Source organism: Coenobita brevimanus, chromosome 15 (assembly GCF_032717465.1).
Source record: "Coenobita brevimanus isolate Jiangsu-jjx chromosome 15, ASM3271746v2, whole genome shotgun sequence".
Taxonomy (NCBI): Eukaryota; Metazoa; Arthropoda; class Malacostraca; order Decapoda; family Coenobitidae; genus Coenobita; species Coenobita brevimanus.
The window spans coordinates 2,079,592-2,095,343 of NC_136968.1; the positions used below are offsets into that span (position 1 = coordinate 2,079,592).

The window sequence follows — 15,752 nt, forward strand, 5'->3', positions numbered from 1 at the left end:
TCATATTAAATGGAATGACCAATGGTAGTGGTCCAGTAGTTGGGGACACAGTCTTGTTGCAAAGCAGGCATGTTCAATTCAGTGCTTGAACAGGAAGCAGTTTACTGATTAGAATTCTGTTAAAACATATATTACTAATCTTCCATAATATTCATAATGCAATAAAAAAGTCACTAACACTATTAAACAAGCCTTGAATGCATATGTATTTCTTATGGACAAAGGGCAATAGCACTGAAGTGAAGACATGTGAAGGCATAAAGTGCAGACACTATATTCAACAGTGATGGATGGTATTTAATGTCCAAATAGTGACATGAGAAAGTGTGTACAGGCAGCTCTAGTATGTACTATATTCAGCACAGACAATGGGCATTAGTGTTCCGCTGGCAACATAAGAAAGTGTGTGGACTCCAAGAGTGCTGGAGATCATGGTGCATGTGTGCACGTGGGCATGCATGCGCACCCCTCCCCCCCCACACACACACACAAAGTCAAGCATCCACCCGGTGATCAAGGTTTACACATGCTGGCAGGACAAAAGCCTTCACTTTCTGCAACCTGAGTACAAACTAATTACATTATTTCATTCTTGTTTGTACCAGGCACTTTTATTCATCATTCATTCATCATTCAATCCTACAGTGCCCCATGAGGAGTGTAAGAGCCCAGGGCTAGGCAAATTGGTTCTGACATTTAAGATGAGAGTGACCAGCCTCACTCATCCCTGAGTGGCATTACGTGAGCATTAAACCCCAACCACCCCTTGAATATAAATCTTTACCAGCTCAATCCCACTGGAGTGCCTTAATTGCCCACTAAACCACTAGATGCCAAAATTTGGTTATATGGTTACCACCCAATACAGTAACTGGTTTCCTGGTGTACGGGAAACTGCTTGGATTGTCACTCAGTGTAGAGTCACCCACAGGCAGAAGGAAGAGGAAAGAATGAAGGAAAGAAAGACAGAAGAGAGAGTGTAAAGTCACCTGCAGACAGTAGGACCAGGAAAGAACGAAGAAAAGACAGACAGAAGAGGAAGAGTTCAGCTTTATGAGAATTTCTTAGCTGGGGTTAGATACAGCCTACATCTATACTGTATTAACATCTTGATTTGGAGACAACAGAAAAAAAAAGTCCTTGTAGTGAATGGATAAAATAAAAACTGTAAATGCCAACTGCAAACCAGCCTGGGACTTGGTCAGCAGTATCTTTCTGCCACTAGAGCACCACCACCCCCACACTAACCTTGTTGTTCCACAGACTTAAGAATTAACTTAGGCTCCTATAACTACAATCATCTGGTTGGAATATAACATTTATGTTGTCCTAACCTTGCTCGTCCAGGGGGTCAAGTTTGCTGTATGCTGCCTCTGGTGCTACTCTGTCGGTCTGAAATGCAAAACACTGTATTTAGCGTCATTGGTTACTCCTTATTAAATTTTTGCTGCCCCTTCAGTTACTAGTTAGCCATTAACTGAGCTAAAAGGGTTTACAGATATTTGTCAGATTAGAATAACATGTTATAGTGATGATGCAACCCTGAGAAGGTAAAGAAGTTTTAATTAGATGACAGAACAATGACTGCCTGTACATTCTGTCTGAGCTATCCCCAAACTAACTACATTATTATCATCATAATCATCATCAACACCCAGATTTCTTCCCACCTATTGACTGGGTGACATAATGTCCAGAAACGTGGGAAGTAGAGCTGGAGACCTAGTAACTGCGCATCTAGTTCACTTACCATTCAAACTTTACCTCACAGTCATATATTTTTTTTATTCTTTTCTTTGCATTTGCTGATAAAAAACAAACAGAATAAAAGCCTCTGCTGAAGATTTGTATTTACGCTGTGTGGGGCTGCATAGTCTGGTGGTAAATTTGGTTCAATGTAGATGATCCTCTGTGACAAGCGGAAACGTTGGGTAGGAGAGGGAAATGGATGACAACTTGAATCCTTTATTTTCTCTAACATTCTGGGTTCTGTGTACCCAAAATGTTTGAGAAAATAAAGAATTCAAGCTCTCCACCCCCCCCCTCTCTCTCTCACCCAACATCTCCACTCTGGCTCAGCACTGTACTTACACTGTGTGGGGCTGCATAGTCTGGGTCATAACACTCTGGCTCAACTTTCACGCAACACTCCAACTTGTCTGCAAGAAAACATAATCATTGTTTTATATATAATATTTATTTATCTCTAGGAGCAGTTTTGTAACTTCAAATTGTAGAAGATATGTGTGTGTGACATGTAACAGAGAAAAACATATGTGAAACGAGAAGTGAAAAGTACAGCACAGTGAGAAAAAATATGAAATACGGTGAGATAAGAATGTAGTGAGTAGTAGTAAAACAACAGACACACAAACCACCCACCCATGCACACATACAACCCACCCACCCATAAACACACAGAACACATCCATTAACCCACCCACCCTCCCACCCACACACACACAAAGTCAAGCGGCCACCAAGTAAGCAAGGCTTGCACATGCTAACCTGACAAAGGCCTACACTTTCTGCATCCTGAGTACATTTTAATTATTTCATTCTTGTTTGTACCAGGCATTTTTATTCAGCTTATGTGAGAATTTCTTAGCTGGGGTTAGATACAGCCTACACTTATATTAACATCTTCATCCAGAAACAACAGAAAAAAAATCCTTGTAGTGAATGGGTAAAACAAAAACTGTAAATGGCAACTGCAAACTAGCCTGGGATTGAACTTGCATCCCTATGGTCAGCAGTATCTTTCTGCCACTAAAGCACCACCACCACCACACTAACCTTGTTGTTCCACGAACTTAATAATTAACTCACACTACCATGACTCACTCCTACCTGAACAAAATCATCTGGTGTCAGTTGGAATATAACATTCAAGTTGTCCTAACCTTGTTTGTCCTGGGGTTCAACTTTGATGTACACCGCCTCTGGTGCTTTGCTGCTGGTCTGAAATGCAAAACTGTATTTAGCATCATCAGTTATCCCTTATTTAATTTTTGCTGGCCCTACAATTAGACTAGTTAGCCATTAACTGAGCTAAGAGGGTTTACAGATATTTGCTGGATTAGATTAACATGTTATAATGATGCTGCAGCCTTGAGGTAAAAAATAAATAAATAAATAAATCAGATGACAGAACAACGACTAACTCTATATTCTGTCAAGTCTATCCCCAAACTCTCTTCATTATCATCATCGTATCATCATCAACCCCCAGACTTCTTCCCATCTATGCACTGGGTGACATAATGTCCAGAAACATGGAAAGTACCTAAGTTGGAGACCTACAAACAGCATGTATAGTGAAAAGAGTTTAACACTTACCATTCAAGCTTCACCTCACAGGCACATATATATATATATATATATATATATATATATATATATATTTTATACTATCTATCTATCTATCATCCAATCTCTTCTTTGAATTTGCAGATAAAAAGCAAAACAGTATAAAGGCCTCTGCTGAAGATTTGTATTTATACTGTGTGGGGCTGCATAATCTGGGTGGTAAATCTGATTCAGTGTAGAGAATCCACTGTGACAAGTGGAAATGTTGGGTAGGAGAGTAATATAGGTTAGATCTTGAATTCTTTATTTCTTCTAACATTTTGGATTCTGTGTAACCCAAAAGTTACAGAAAATTAAGAATTCAAGCTTTAACCTCTCTGTCTGTCTGTCTGTCTCTCCCAGGATCTCCATTCTGTTTCAACGCTGTACTTACACTGTGTGGGGCTGCATAGGGTGAATCATACCACTCCGGCTCAACTTCCAGGCGACACTCTAGTTTGTCTGCAATAAAATACATTGTCTAGTGAAGACTGTATAGCTCCGGTGAAAACAGTGAAGTGTAGCTGGCAAGCACTGTGTAATTATCTGGTGAATAAAGACCACGAGCTTGAGAAGCCAGTGTTTATTTACCACGCCTGAGCCAATCTTGTTGTTGCACAATGAAAGGCTGACCACTGGAAGAACAACTCACTGGGCAATGTCCTTCCTATACTGAACTACTACTGTTGGAACCCGCGGCAGTGTGGGACGGGGACGTAACAAAACAATAAAATTGGACTGAAGAGGTTAAGCAGTTCCAGCTGTATGGCCTAGTCCCACAATATCCTCAAAGCTCTGATATTAACAGGAAAAACAAATGCAGAACAAAGAAGTCAAAATACAACAAGGACTTATTATATGGTGCAATGCTGAAGAGGAACGCCTTCAAGTGGTGGCACTGATATAACTGGATGGCTTCACTGTTCAGTTACACATCCTTCAACTCCCTCCCTATTCCCAACAGAGGATAATGATGGACTGCTGGAGAAGGGCAACTCCAGCCTGCAGTCCACCAGGTTCACATTTTATATGAACCTAAAGGTACAACTACCTGTACTAACATAATTATGAACATCTGAAAGGTGGAGGCATGCCTGGTATGAAGAATTCTATCTATTTAGAGCCAGAAGCCATAATCCCCAAAGGGGTGGTCATTTGTCTCTGAGTTAGTTTTACGGGGAGGGGCATTAACCCTCCGCCAAACCACTTGTTGATACATAGGGAACACATATGGATTGGTTATCACCCAGCATTGTACAGTAAATGGTTTCCTGGCTTACAGGAAACCATCAGGCTTGTTACTCAATGTAAAGCCATCTGAAAAGGAAAAAGGGGTAATAAAATGTGACAGGAAAGATGGGAGAAATATGAAGAGAGGAGGGCAGACACAAAGAGAATGATTAAGGTGAACGAAGAAGTAAGCCGCACTACATTCAGTGAATGGATGATGGCTGCCACATTTACCATAAATTTTTTGCACAAAGTATAAATCATCCATAATCACCTGGAGAACAAGCATGAGAGTACGATACAGTACGGTAGTTCTCTCACCTTAACTTGGCCAATGTTTTCATCCTTCTGCAGCTTATTTCACATAACTAAGTGGCAGAAATAGACAATGCTACAACCCTACATTGTTTCCTTTGCACTTCTTCATGACTAGCATTATATTCAAGTGTACATTTATTATTACAACTCAGCAGTGATGATGGAGAAGTGACAATTTTAGGTCGTTAGAGTTAAAAAAAAAAAAAAAAAAAAAAAAAATGAGTTCAGTACTCCTTGAAAGCAGTGATAAGAAGCAGGGAAGTGAGCATGGAAGTGAAAAAGTTACTACATGACAGTATTGTGATACCAACTCTAACGTATGGAAGTGAAGCTTGGACGTTGCTGGAAGGACACAAGTCAAGAGTGAGAGCAGTGGAAATGAGTTATTTAAGAGGAGCCTGTGGAGTCACATGGAGAGACAGGCTGACAAATGAGGATATAAAGGAGCGTTGTGATGTGGATGTGATAGGAAGCGTTAGGAGGAATACACTGAGGTGGTTTGGCCATGTGGAGAGGATGGAGGGTGAAAGACTGACGAAGAGAGTGTATGTGTGAGGTGGAGGGGGGAAGAGGGAGGGTGAAGCCGAAGATGAGATGGAGGGATGGGGTGGAGAGGTATATGAGAGAGGGGGGTGTGAGTTGGAAGCGGGGCAGTGAAATGGTGGGGGACAGGTCGACGCGGAGGTGATTTGTTTGTGGCCATCCCGAACGGGATTGAGGCGTCTGGCAATACATAGACAGAGATAGTACTCCACCCAAAATTAAGAGGTTAAGGTAATCATCTTTTTCAACATGTTGCTCCTAAATTATTCGGGCTAGAAGGCTGCAGTTTAGGCTATACCAGCTATTGATGTATGAGAGATTGTTTGTGTAATACTTTCATTGAATTTGGTTCATTAGATATTTATTTAGAGATTTTTTTTGTCAAAAATTTCCAAATTTTCTACAAGATATAAATAGGTTCCTAAAGTAATGCATAAAATTTGTCTTGCTATGTGGCAAACTAATCATAAAGAGTTGCTCTACAGTTTCTCTAATACCTTTTTTGATATTTGCATTAGAAGAATATGTGATTTTTTTTTTTTCTGATGAAAATCTAAGAGTCTTATTTTACCAATTTCCTAGATGTTTGGTAAACTCTGTACACCAAACATATCATTATACAAACATTCCAATGACAGAATTTATAGTAAATTTTGTGGGCTTTCCACTGGTACCTTTATTTTTTCTCTTGCTTTATTAGTTTAGGAGCTAATAGAGTTCAAAGGTTAAAAACATATGTTTTCTGAAAATGACTGTCAAAGTTTTGAAAATGTTTCACTTTCTTTTTTCTTCTAGATTCCCTGTTTTCTTGTACTTAATATGATTACATATGATCCTCTAAAGTATGAGTTTTGCAGGTACTTGGTCCCCTACCATTACTGGGATACCATTCACATTAAAGTGAGGGTTTCAGAAGGTACCACCTTCCTCCATGTTGCCAAGTTTACAAGCTAGAAACTGTCAGGGGCATACTCACTCTCAGCTTTCTTTTTTCTTCTTTCTACTTCTTGTGAACTTTGGAAAGGACTGTTCAGACTCCAAACTCCTTAGAATTTGCCTTTCATGTTTGGAAATACCAAAACCAAGATGAGTCATGAGGCAAGATGCTACATAGCCAAAGTTGTGGTCAAGGCAGGAGATCTGGGCTGCAAACCTGACTCGATAAAATCCTGCAAATTTGTGCTTGGCACATTTGATCCACAACTTACTGTGAAGAAACTCATTAGAGTTTTGAGCTCTACCTTTCATGCAGCATTTGAGGTCTTCTGAAGTGAGGTCATTGTAAACATCTCAGATTCTTTTTCTTAGTTCTGGAGGTATTCTTGTGAGGTACCCAGGTTTCACAGAGTGCTTCCTTGGCTCCTTCCTGGTGAACTTTGCTTTCTGGTAAAAGCCCCAAGGGTTTTCCTTATATGGGCAGATGTTGTGCAAATGCCTCTCATCAGTGGAAATAGCATGAAAGTACAATGCCATGATTGCATTCTGCATGTCACTGAAAGATGAATAAGGGCTCTTATCTCCACAAAGAGCTTGCCAATACTATCCAGTCATTTTGCTGATGATGATGTCCATCAGCATACCAGCACCTCCATGGTCACTCCTTCACACCTACTTGCCCTTCTTGGTGACATGAACAGTAACTGCCTCCTTCTTGAGTTTGCAGAGACAAGTTCCCAGCCATTTCCTGACATGGGTCACACACGCCTCGCTGATGAAAGGGATGTCATAGGGATCGGGGTTAGTAATAGCATGATAAATGCTCGAGTTCTCATAACCAATGAATGTGGTGTACCATAAGCCAAGCTGGTTATTTTGGCTCCACAACCGTCTTGCAGCTTCAGTTTCCATTGCAACAGCTGTTCCATTGAAGTTCTTGTTGCATGATGACATGTGGTTTTTCATCCAGGTGTCAACCTCCTGCTTACTACATGTCTTCTTCTTTATGCACACCTGGCATGTGGAGAGGACCTCAAAATCCACCACCAGTCCAGAGTCAACCTCAATGACAAAACCAAGATCAATGTGGGAGGTGTGGTCGTGAGTCATCCAGGTGCCACCATAGTAGACATCAATGTCGAGGAGACCTGTAGCTGGATCAGGGACAATGGAAGACTTCTCGTAATGTCTCATGAGGCCTTGGATACCTTTCTCCATCACTGACTTGTAGTGCTTCTCCATGTAGTTGTAGACAAAATTGGCATGGCTTAGGTATGTCCCAATGCTCAGGGTGCCAAATCCAAGAGATGATGAAAGCCTGTTGATCTCACCCGCCCTAAGTTACTGTTCAGGGACTCATAAACGGCTTTCATATTCGTCTCCTGGACTTTTCATTTATGTTTTTTTTTCACCAACTAGTTTCTTGTCTTCAAAGGAGGTTTTCTGGCAGGAAGGTGTTGTACAGGTATGGGTAAGACAGCCACTGCAACAGTGTGACTTGTAGGAGGCCACAACTTCTCCCCCACAGACATTACAGCACCACATCTGCAGCAAAGTCTCATTCAGCTGGTTCATGGTGATGATGTCCTTTTGTTCAGTGTCCTCAGGAATATTCTCTAAATGCCCAGCAAATGGTTCTCTTCTTATATGAAAAGTTGTTTTGGGTGAAGTGGGGGGCTGAGGGTCTTCAAGCAATGAAGCAGAGGGCTGAGAATCTTGTGCTGATGAAGCAGAGGGCTGAGGATTTTGTACTGACAAAGTAGAGGGCAGCGAGTCTTCAGGTAATGATGTAGGACCCCATATTATATTTACAAATCATAACAGATCGATAGATAAATAGACAGATAGAAGCAGGGAGTCAGATGATGAGAAGGTGTTGTGTCTGCGAGAATCAAGCAGTGCTAAACATGCTTACACACTCTTAACACTGAGGAAAGCTGACGACAGCAGCCAGTAAGGAGATGATGCAGTTAGCTGTCAGCAGTCCTCTCATGAACAAAGACCTAGTCCATCCACGAGGAACACACGTGACACACCCCTGCTACACCAGATTTTAGGAAAGAGAGTTTAGAAGGAGACAAGCGACCCTAGAGACAGGTCACGGGAGAAGGGCTTAGCGATTTGAGAGAGAGAGACAGATAGCGAGACAGGGAGGTAGCTACCCGGGACTTATACTCGTTCCGTGTGAGAGACTTGTTAATATTTCCAAGACAAATAAAAATAGTCCCATACTATTCTTTACATCTCCTGTCACTACATGACATTTGGTGGGGAAGCTACTACAAGATATAAAAGCCGCTCGACCACAAGTCTAAAATATACTTCTCTACAAGTAACTACAAAGTCTTATGACAATGAGGCAGAAGGCTCAGGGTGTTCAGGTAATGAAGCAGAGGGTGATGGAGAAGGAGGTGTTGAAGAGCGTAGTGGTGAGTGGCGTAGGGCTATAGGTGCAGCTGGTCAAGAGACAGATCCCTTTCTGAGTTTCTGCCACTTTCACAGGTTCTCCCCCCCCCCCGAGCAGCTCTTCTAAAGCTGTCATGCTTTCTCTTCGGCATGCTGAAGGGGTGGGAGGGTAATGGCAGAGTTTGAGGGGTGAAAATCCAAACGAGACTGGTGGGAAGTGGGTATAGCCTAGGTTGGGGAGCACCAAGCAACACACCCTCTCTCTCACTTGCCTCTTGGCTGCACAGCATACAGTATGCAGATGAGATTAGGGTGGGGGAATGAAGATGCCAGATGTCGCAAGAAGGAGTATTTAGTAGATGATTTTTCTATTAAAAAAAAATAATAATAAAAAAAATATATATATATATTTATTTGTAAATTTTGCACAAGGCTATATTGTGATGCATGTTGGAGCGATGAAGTTGCACCTGTGCGCTTGATATGGGTGTACAAAAAAGCAGTTTTAAAACACTTGCAGTATACAATTATGAATATGATAATACAGGTACTTCACACAGAGACAAGAGGAAGGATGCCACAACTTCCTAGAATTCCTCAGAATATTAGAAATTTCACGTTTATTGTCAAAAATGAAGACAATGACCTTAATACTAGGATGTGATGCTAGTCATGAAGAAGTGCTATGGAAAGTCCATGAAGTCATAAGGTAATCTATCATTTTGCCACTGGGCTTGGTGAAGTGCTCATAACAAAGCAGTGATATGGAAAGGCTGTAAAGCACTGAAAGAGAGGTAGCCATTGGTATACCGGTAATTAAGATTTTCTTACATGTAGCTTCAGTGGGGTTTTAATTATTTGGCCAGCAGTAGTACTATTGCCTTATTGTACCACTGAGCTGTAACAGGAGAGTAACATTACAATATGATGCTGGTAACAATGGAATGCTATGGAAATATTGTACAGCCATTGTATTCTTGTATTCTACCACAGAGCAATGGGAAATAAGCTGCATAAAGATGGAAACCTTGGCCAAGTTAAGATGGACCAACTTTCAGCATAGCCAAATATTCTTTATCTGTTAATACCTTTGAGCTGACAGTGTATTCCATTTATTCTGGCAAATGAACCAACACTTAATGCAACTTCAGATATACCCCTAGCACTGTGCGAGTCATTGATGGCTAATCTAACCCCTCCAGACCCCAAAATCTCTCCTGAGTTGTAAAAATTTATCTGAAGGTATCAATAATAAGGTCAAAGTGTTGAAGCCATTACTCTGTTGTAATACCTGCACAAAGTCCTGGCTGTATGCTCATTGCCATAAAGAGCCATTTCTCCATGCTCTTCTTTTCCTGGCGCTTCCTGGCCTCGACTCTTTCCCTTATCCGCTTTCTGGCATATGCCCTCCGCATCTTGGTCTCCTCTGGGATTTCAGCAGCTCTTCTAGCAGCTGCCTTTTCCCGCACCAGTTCGAGTCGCAGCGCTTTCTCTCGCGGGCTCTCCATTGCCCGCTTCATCCGGGCATAGTCCCTCCTGGCACGCCTCTTCTGGTCATAGCTCATCGCTTTGCGACGCATTCTCTTGCCTCAGCCTCTTCTTTCCCTGCCTGCCAGTACAAAAGTACCTTCAGCTCATAAGCTAAATAATGAGCAAAGTAATTTAAGTTTCTATTGGTTATGTGTAATTCTTAAATACGGTACTGCTGGTTTTAGCGAATGGTTACAAAAAATTAGCTTTATGATATGTGATCTGCAGTTGTGACGTCTGGATATCATCCTCTGCTTTAACCTTACTTAAACCTATTGCAGCTTAACCAATGCTAGTATATCAACTAGTTAACCAAACCACACCTAACCTATTTTTTTTTTTCTTCTTTTTTTATGTGTCCGACTCTGGGCATAGGCTTCACAGCCTGCTATCAAGGCCCAGCAGTCCTCCTACATACCACACACCTCTACATGTCACCACTTCAGCGCTAACACCCACCGTCCATATTGAATACATGCTAGTGCTGTCTCATACAGGACTGGTGTATTGGTATTAGCGGGGGTATTTTTACGACATGTTGGCGGATCCTCTGGTAGATCAGTAAAGCCTGATTTAATGAAATTTAAATCCTTAAACTGTTCCCTGCCCCAGCTGGGATTCGAACCTGGGCCCGTTAGGACTGCAGGCCACCTCTCTACCGATTGAGCCACCTTGCTATCATCCACCCTCTTCTCCCTCACCAATGTTTCACTACATCATGGGTTATAATACAATAAAAGATAATCTTTAAGGAGACACAGGACCACATTTTACAGTTTCTTCTGCTTTTCTCCTTACCTTAGATTAAGGCATCTGGCAACAGACAGATAGATGGATAGATTTTCATGGGATTCTTCAAGTATTTTCTTACTGCATATTCATTTCTTTTTTCTTTTCTTTTAAAAGTGGTGACAAACACTTAGAAAAGCAGTGTTTGTTTACATTTTGTGGCACACAAATGAAATCACTCTTATCAGTGCCTATTTCTCCAAATTTAACCTAAATTTTTGTAACTTAACCCAATCTTACTTATCCTAACCTAATCAAAATTATCCTTATCTAACCTAACCTATCCCTTATGTAATCATATTTTCCTTGTTTATTGATGGATCCTTTCAAACAAGAATATGCACTTCTCTACACCTTTACAAAGCCACTGAATCTGTTCAAAGATATATATACTTACCGGTATATATATATATTTTTAAGAGGTCATCCTATGTCTGCTTAAGGATTACCAAACAAAATTTCACTATTAATATTCAATTGCAAGCATAGCCTATTTCATAGCAATAAAATCTGGTACCGTACTGTAAACATAATGTGATGCCTGTATACTAACTGGCAATAATCTTTCCTCTGCCTCCATTTCATTATCTGCAATCAACACCAAATCATCAGCATACAACATCTCCCACGGGAGTTCATTTCTGAAGCCTTGTGGAAGGGCTTCAAGAACCATGATAAACAACAAGGGGCTCAAGACAAACCCCTGATGCACATCAACATCCACAAAAAACTCATCACTCATCTCCATTCACCCTTACCTGGGTGCGAGCACCCTCATACATAGCCATAACCACCCTAACCAGCCACTCCTCGATCCCAAGCTTCCTCATTGCCCACATCACCACCTCCCTAGTTAGGGACTCTGCCAAAAGCCTTCTCGAAATAAACAAAAACAAAGTACAGTTCCCTCTTCTTTCCTATAAATTTCCTGAGCTGTCGAACAATGAATATGAAATATACAGAAAACGAATTGGAGGAATATCAACTAAATTGGTAAGGTCCTTCTACTGCCTCAAATAGAGTACCGGTAAAGTTACATTTACCGCAGTTTGGTGCTCACATGACCCGAACTGTGCCCGCTGTATTTGTATCAAATTAAATTATGTAACTATCTAGGTATCGGTATCGGTAATCCATATCACCGATACTGGCCAACAAAGCAATCGGTATCATATCGAAATCTATCACTGGTATCGCTCATTCCACAACACACCACTGGCTTTTGTTATTGTTTACAGCGCCTGGCAGCCTGGGTCGCTTCGCCTCCTCTGCGCGTAATGGCGCTTGTCCATTCCGGCTAGCATTTACGTGCATATTTGTCTCGTTTTTGTACTGGCGGGTATGTAACTAGAATTTCGAAGATGGGAAGTCCGGGGTGAAGCAAGAAAACCTCGTTAGGGGTTATCCCTCAAAAATTGGAGGTGGTCTCACACACACACACACACACACACACACACACACACACACATATATATATATATATATATATATATATATATATATATATGTGTGTGTGTGTGTTCATCTGTCCATTCCGTTGCCGTTTTTATTTGTCTTTTGATGTCGCTTTTCTCTTCCTATATCTTGTTGCCTAATAGCGTTATGGCTTGGCACTAGGATAATCAATCAATCAATTCTTCTCTGTTCTAACTCTGGAGGCGTTCTTCTCCGGGCAGTCCTCTCCTGACCGCAACGAAGTACAGGTCTACCACCCCTGCCGTCTCCTGCTGTGCCAGGAACAGTCACACACATACACCACATGTTATCACTGATGCACCCATAACTTCACAAACTGTACCTTGTTTAAGTATCCTCCTCTCTCTCACTAATCGTAGTCACGTACCTTGTTCCAACACAAATACTATGTAATTCGCCTCTGTGAACCAATTGTGAATGTGCTTGATACAGTGTTGATGAATGATGACGTGTTAATACATCTTGTTAGTATACTGCTCACTCTTCCAGGCTGAGTTTATTATCACCCCCATTGTGAGCATCGAACATTTATAAAGTCGCGAACCTAACACGCTCATGCGCTATACTCTCGCATAACAGCTCACCACATGCCCGACACGCGCCACACATTAGCAACCTCTGCTCATAAAAACCGCTGCACATTACTCCCAGTCCTTCATATATCCAACAGGTTAGCTTTGGAACTGTCTCCCTCTGTCTGTATTTCCTCCTGCCTATGATCTCCGTATTTTTGTACTACTAGACCTGCTATCTGACCTGGCACAATGCGGTTCAGCTCTGGAGAAGCCCAGACATTCCTCCTCAACAAGTGAACTGGCCTGATATGGTTCAGCTCTGGAAAAGCCACAAAGTTTCCCTAGTACGGACTGGCTGCTGCGAAACACCATGATAACCGGACTGACCGCTTTCCCTGTGCTTCTCCTTCCACGCCCCCTCAGTCCCCTCCCCCCTACACCTGGAAAAGAGATCCCGGCAGCACAACGATGTACCCTTGCTGTTCCAACTTTCTCGGATTCCTTTTAACCTCTCTCTATGCCCACTTTGGGAACAATACACACTAACGTCTGTCCCCCAGGTCTTTAAGGAAAATTAGATATCTGGTTCCCCACTTTCAGAACTATTGTAGAGTCGAAGTCTCTCCCTTTTGGCGCTTTGCCTTCCAGATAGACTTTTAACAACATCCTGCAGCACAGACATCGTCAACTCCTGAATCTCCCCCCTTTTTCTGGAGTATAGACTGTGCAGTGACCTCCCTAGTACACGTGGAGTAGAGACCCTTTCAGGTCTTCAGATTAAGACCCCATACCCCAGACTGACCTTTCCCTCATACTGCCTGTGTGTCTCAGGCTGAACATGCCAAAGTTGTAACTAGAGCGTAAGGATAACAATAAACCTATATTACTGCCACTCTGAGTTTGCATGCTCACCTTGTACTATTAGAGTGTATCATCAGTATGTCCAAAGAAACCAAGTCCATGCCAGCATAACAATTATCATTAATTAGGCTAACTACTCCCCCTTGCCCCTAGCTAAACCTGATCCCAGAAGAAGGACCCCAACGGAAATAGGCCGCAGAGGCCCTATTGGGTTATCCTTGGCTGGTTTCAAGCATGGCTTGTACTCTTAAAAACTTGTTCAATGTTTACTGTGCCACTCTGATTATATATGCCAAACCGAATAAACTTATTATTATTATTGTCTGTCCAGGCATCTCGAGATGAACGGTTCTTGAACTTGGCTGTTATCTTTTTCTTTTCTTTTTTTCTTGGTGGGAACAGTTTGCAGGCTCCTGGCCTTTGGTTCCTTCTTCTGTGCATCAAATAAAAAAAAGTTATGCATTTTGTTTCTTTTTTACAGCTTTCTCTTTCCTGACACTGTTTCCTTATCAGATTCTGTACCTACTCTCTCTCTCTCTCCAACACATTCTTTACGAGATAACTGTGATTAATGAAATCACAAAATTATTCCATTTCATGAACCCCTAAGAATTTATTGTAGCTTCCTGTATAATGCAGCGAAAGAAAAAAAAAAAACGTCTCTGGGATTTACATATAGTTTTAACCCATTTCACACTGATGTATTTTTTCATTTTAATCTGGCTAATAAATTATTTTATTCAGCATAGGGGAGATTTTGCAGCAGTAGTAATACTGTTGCAGTAGTAGTAGTTGTGGTAGTAATATTAGTAGTAACAAATAGTAGTGCAGTTGCAATGAAGTTTTTAAAGTTCTTAAGGTCTATTTTGAGATGAAGAAAAATTTTCTGGATAAATTATCATCATCATCACCATCATCATATAATCCTATGTTGCCCCATGAGGAGTGTAGAAGCCCGGGGCTAGGCAAGTTGGTCCTGACATGTAAGATGAGAGTGACCAGCCTCATTCATTCCTGAGTGGCATTACGTGAGCAATAACCCCAAACATCCCTTTGATATAAACCTGCACAGGTTCAATCCAATTGGAGAGCCTTAACTGCCCACTAAACCACCAGGTACCATAATTTGGTTATGTGATTACCACCCAGCATAGTAAATGGTTTCCTGGTGTACAGCTAACCATTTGGCTTGTCACTCAGTGTAGAGTAACACATAGGCAGAAGAGGAAAGAATGAAGGAAAGAAAGACAGAAGAGGGAATGTAACGTCACCCATAGGCAGAAGGAAAGGGAAAGAACGGAGGGAGTAAAGGCAGAAGAGGAAGGAAGGAAGGAAGAGAGGAAAGGGCAGTCATAAGAGAGCACCACTACATTGAGTCAGTGGATGGTGAGTGCCCCCACCTACCACTATAAATTATCTGAATAAAATAAAATACAGTAAACATCACTGTCTGAATGGACTGAGTACTCCAACTGGATGTGGCCTTTGCAGGTTTACATCCAAGGGTTGGTTGGTCACATAAAACCACTCAGGGCTGATTGGCTGGTTTGCCTTACCTAAAATATCCGGAGTGGGTATAAATATTAATACTGTATACTATTTACTCTTGCACGTGAGAGAACATACCCAGGTAGGCCTTAAAAATAACCAGATTTCACTAAATCTGTTTTCTATGTAGCCAGATGAGAGGAAGAGTTCCTGAAAAGGCCTGTATTACACTGGGGAAAAAAAAAATCTTTAACACAAGATAATAGATAAATCACTGAACTGAAGAGATTAACCAACTACACCACCAAGCAT

At 41.5% G+C, this 15,752-nt stretch overlaps 1 protein-coding gene across 1 annotated transcript in view; it reads right to left on the reverse strand.

Annotated features, from left to right (window-relative positions):
- Positions 1–15,752, reverse strand: part of LOC145390591 (uncharacterized) — a 43,665-nt gene that overhangs the window by 12,089 nt on the left and 15,824 nt on the right. Inside the window, exons 6-7 of the mRNA XM_080265401.1 lie at positions 2,092–2,159; positions 1,335–1,392 (exon numbers count right to left, since the gene is read on the reverse strand). Coding sequence (XP_080121527.1) covers positions 1,335–1,392; positions 2,092–2,159 — 126 coding nt within the window. The remainder of the gene's footprint in view (positions 1–1,334; positions 1,393–2,091; positions 2,160–15,752) is intronic.